Source organism: Callospermophilus lateralis, chromosome 18 (assembly GCF_048772815.1).
Source record: "Callospermophilus lateralis isolate mCalLat2 chromosome 18, mCalLat2.hap1, whole genome shotgun sequence".
NCBI classification, from domain to species: domain Eukaryota; kingdom Metazoa; phylum Chordata; class Mammalia; order Rodentia; family Sciuridae; genus Callospermophilus; species Callospermophilus lateralis.
The window spans coordinates 3,745,686-3,750,666 of record NC_135322.1 but is presented as its reverse complement, the minus strand read 5'-3'; the positions used below and the strand labels follow the sequence as shown (position 1 = coordinate 3,750,666).

At 35.1% G+C, this 4,981-nt stretch overlaps 1 protein-coding gene across 1 annotated transcript; it reads left to right on the top strand.

Annotated features, from left to right (window-relative positions):
• Window positions 1-2,313: 2,313 nt before the first annotated feature.
• On the top strand, window positions 2,314-4,569 carry LOC143383738 (uncharacterized). The gene has a single exon (XM_076838633.2). It carries the CDS (start codon window positions 2,314-2,316, stop codon window positions 4,567-4,569), a length of 2,256 nt encoding a protein of 751 aa, XP_076694748.2.
• The last annotated feature ends 412 nt before the right edge of the window (window positions 4,570-4,981 follow it).

Below are 4,981 nucleotides of genomic sequence, written 5' to 3'. Positions count from 1 at the left end.
GTATGTAAGGATAAATAGTAAATGTACACTCAGAGAGACACACATACACGGAAGCACATAGAATGAAAGGAAATGCTGTTATAAAAAAGTGAATTTTATCATTTATGGGAACATAATATGGGTATAATGCTTAGAGAAGAGAAAAGGCAGAAATAAGAAAATATCTCAAGATCTCAAATTTACATGGAATGTAAAAATGGTGCTGTCATGTCATTTTAGAATACATTAGTGGCAAGGACGATTGCGTTAGGTGGTTTGGGAGATTTCACAAAAAGAATATAAAATGCTGGCATGAAAGTAGGAATAAGATGAAGACAGTTGATTTCCCAGAACCAACAATATGTTTTCAACTTGAATAATAATAACACAATGAATAATAAAACAATAAATCTGAAACAGTGTATCAAAAAATGCTATGCAAATATTATGATGGGATATATATAATAATTAAATAGATTCATCACTGCACAAGTTCCTTTTGCTTTTGAAAAATCATTCTACACTGGAAAGTGAATATAGTCTTATGTGCCAATTGGAAAACAATTAGTTAACCAAAATTATACTTGTAATAATCTAGAAAATTTATTCATCCACAGAAAAATGACACCAATCAAACTACTAGGGACTTTTGAAACTTTATAGCCTGATCTCAAGATGTCTCATTAAAATATTTGTGTCTGTAGTTTTTCATTTACAAAGGACTATATCCATATTGTAAAAGAGTTTAGAAGTCAAATGGGTTCTTTGTCTTGTAAATTTGAAGAATAAAAGCCATAGTCACAAGGGTGAGAGCATCATAATATGACTTATTTAGTGAAAAAAGGAAGAAGGAAATGTAAGAATAAAAGAAAAAAGAGAATAAAAGCTCACAAAGTGGAAGCATTCCCCGGAGATGATTTTAAAAGGTGTCTTTTATCTATAGATTTTGTAAGCTTGATCTTTCCCTATACATGATTGATTAGGTATGGGATTCAAAAAGGGAAACATCACCTCTAATTTGCCTCCTTCCACAAGTCTGTAGAAGAGTGATTTCTAAATTACATTGACAAAAGGTTCAAAGAGAGGGTCCATTGGCCCAAGAGAATGTACATTGTAGGGTTGGCCATTTCTAGGAACTTGTAAGGGGGCTGTCATTGTGGTCAGCAACAGCTGGGTTTAGGAGCTCGATTTCTCGATCCTATTTCTTCATTTCTTCTCTGAGACCCTTTTCTTGGATGCATATTGCTGTTCTACCTTTCTTTCTCATTTTGTCTCCATCAACTTCTCCCAGTGGAATTCTTTCTGTTCCTTTTATAATCATTTTCTCACGTCTGATCTACTCAAGACATCTTCCAAAATAAACCCATTTCCTTTTGGCACATTATGTCAGGGAAAGAATTTTCAGAAAGCACCCAAGTAGGCAAGAAATTAGATCATTTTTTTGAACTGTCTCTTCATTGTATTCTGCTAATTTTTAGGGTAAGTATCTGTGATGGAGAAATGGAAACAACTTTCTTTCCCTCTTTTTGTGGCTTGTTAAAACTGTTGTCACCTGCAGCCTTGAAAATACAATGTCTAGAATATTCAGTAAGGCAATATGTTCAATGTTCAATGCATACATTTTAAGATTATAAATTTAGGATGAAGGATGCAGTCAAGTTTTTTATTTTTTCATCTTCCTGGTATTCTCAGATTGATAGAATTTTACACATTGCATTGGGATGTTCAGGTGAATCCAGTAAGAATGTTAAATTCTATCTTTTGTTTCTTTCATTTATGTCTTCCCTGTAAACTCCTGCATGGTTACCAGAGGAGAATACACAAGGTTCATTCCAACAAGTGAGAAAAAGAAGAAATGAAAATAAGAATCTTGAGAATATACAATTCATTAAACATGAAATTAGGAGAAAGTGTAAAGCGGAGCCAGAATGTCATGGACCTTATCACTGTGCAGTGGCATCCTCTGAGAGGACTGGAGGAGAAGATGAACATCATGAATCTGCCCAAAGTAATGACTTTGTGTCAGTAACTCAGTTGGATTCATTTGCTTCTTGGAGTAAGTGTGTAGATCCACTTATGAAACATTCCTTCACTGAGAATAACAACTTAGAAAATCAGCAAGAAAATGTAGATCATGATGCAAAACATCATTTGAAACATTGTGAATTTGACTTGAATTGTTATTCAAATATTGCTGGAGACAAAAGATTCCAAAATACGAGAAAAAAATCTCAATGGGACTTGTGTGATAATTCATTCATCAAAAGTTCACTATTTCTGCATCAAGACTTCCTTCAGTTCTGTTACAATGTCTGCAGTTTGGATAAAATTCAGATGGCCAATGTCAACACAGTGATGCTTAAGAAAAGAGAACACATTGGTAATTATGAGAAAATTTGCATCAATGATGAAACTGGCATGATATTTGCTGAACGACGTAACCTAAGTAAATTGGAGGGTAGTTCTATTGGACAGGAGAGCCATGAACACAAGGAATCATGGGAAAACCCTAACCAGGGATCAGATCCACCTAACACACAGACATCTCCTTTTACACAGAACCATGACAAGTGGGAGAAATGTGCAAAAGTCATTGATCAGTGGCCAAAAGCTCTTACCCATCCTAATGTCCAGATAAAAGAGAGATCTTATGATTCTAAGAAATACACTGGACTATTCAATCAGTTCCCAGTGTGTACAGAGCATGAGAAAAACAATACCATGGAAATGTCCAATACACATACAGGTGAAAAATACATGGAAAGCTCTGATGAGTCATCAAACCAAATTGGACCTAATACAATATGCACCCAAGAAGATCCATGGAGAATCAAGGAATGTGATGAATCATTTACACCATGTTTAAATCTTGAACAACAGCAGAACATCCAGAATGAAGAGAAACTTTATGTAATAGAAGATTGTAAAACTTTCTTTAGTAGTTCCTCACATAATGGGGTGCATAAGAGTATCCATGCAGGAGAGAAACCCTACAAGTGTAAAGAATGTGGCAAAAACTACATTTTTTCCTCAGAACTGCTTTGTCATCAGAGAATCCACACTGGAGAGAAACATTACAAATCTGAAGAAAGTGGGAAATCATATATGTGTTCCACACAATTTGTTCATCCTCAGCTACTCCATACTGGAGAGAAACCATACAAATGTAAACATTGTGCAAAGACCTTTAAACGTACCTCAAGCCTTGTTATTCATCAGAGAATTCATACTGGAGAAAAACCATACAAATGTAAAGATTGTGGCAAAGCTTCCATTTATTCCTCACACTTAAATATTCATAAGAGAATGCATACAGAAGAGAAATCCTACAAATGTGAAAGTTGTGGAAAGGCTTTTGCTAGTTCATCATATCTTGCTGTGCATCATAGAATCCATACTGGAGAGAAACCCTATAATTGTAAAGATTGTGGGAAAACCTTCATTTCTTCCTCAGAACTTCATAGGCATCAGAGAATCCACACTGGAGAGAAACATTACAAATGCCAAGAGTGTGGAAAAGCCTTTATTAATTCTTCACATCTTACTACTCATAAGAGAATTCATACTGGAGAGAAACCTCACAAATGTAATGAGTGTGGTAAAGCTTTCCTTTCTTCCTATAACTTAAATGTGCATAAGAGAATACATACAGGAGAGAAATTCTATAAATGTGATAGTTGTGGAAAGGCTTTTGCTAGTTCATCATATCTTGCTGTGCATCAGAGGACCCATACTGGAGAGAAACCTCACAAATGTAATGAGTGTGGCAAAGCTTTCATTCGTTCCTCAATCTTAAATGTGCATAAGAGAATACACTCAGGAGAGAAATCCTACAAATGTGAAAGTTGTGGAAAGGCATTTGCTCATTCCTCAAGTCTTGCTGTACATCAGAGAATCCATACTGGAGAGAAACCTCACAAATGTAATAAGTGTGGCAAACCTTTCATTCGTTCCTCAATCTTAAATGTGCATAAGAGAATACACTCAGGAGAGAAATCCTACAAATGTGAAAGTTGTGGAAAGGCATTTGCTCATTCCTCAAGTCTTGCTGTACATCAGAGAATCCATACTGGAGAGAAACCTTACAAATGTAATGAGTGTGGCAAAGCTTTCACTTGTTCCTCAACCTTAAATGTGCATAAGAGAATACATACAGGAGAGAAATACTACAAATGTGAAAGTTGTGGAAAGGCTTTTGCTCATTCCTCAAATCTTACTGTTCACCAGAGAATCCACACTGGAGAGAAACATTACAAATGCCAAGTGTGTGGAAAAGCTTTTATTCGTTCTTCACAGCTTGCTATTCATAAGAGAATTCATACCGGTGAGAAGCCTCACAAATGTAATGAGTGTGGCAAGTCCTTCATTCATTCCTCACATTTAAATGTGCATAAGAGAATACATACAGGAGAGAAATCCTACAAATGTGAAAGTTGTGGAAAGGCTTTTGCTCATTCCTCATCTCTTGCTGTGCATCAGAGAATCCACACTGGAGAGAAACGTTACAAATGCCAAGTGTGTGGAAAAGCTTTTATTCGATCTTCACAGCTTGGTATTCATCAGAGAATCCATACTGGAGAGAAACCCTAGAATTATAAAGATTGTGGCAAAACTTTCATTTCTGACTCAGGTTTTCATCGGCATCTGAATATTCACACTGTGTAGAAAGTACAAATGTGAACATTGTGCAAAGGCATTTACTCATTCCTTACTTTCTGTTGTACATCAGAGGATCCATACTAAAAAATTTTAAAAAATCTAGTTGAAGAATGTAGCAAAACATTTCACCACAGGTCTCACTTGTGTAATCATCGAAGAATATATACTGGAAACACATAGTTTGATTTCAAAGAATGTGAAAAATTATTTAATAAGTGCTCACATTTTATTTTATATCAGACAATTCGTACTGATGAGAAAAACTGAAAACATAAAATATGTGAAAAAATTTTAAATACAGATTCAACCTTATACAAATCACAGAAATTGTACTACCTATATT

Bases quoted from the DNA above. Each gene is read 5' to 3' on its own strand.
- LOC143383738 (XM_076838633.2), top strand. From the start codon at position 2,314: ATGGCCAATGTCAACACAGTGATGCTTAAGAAAAGAGAACACATTGGT.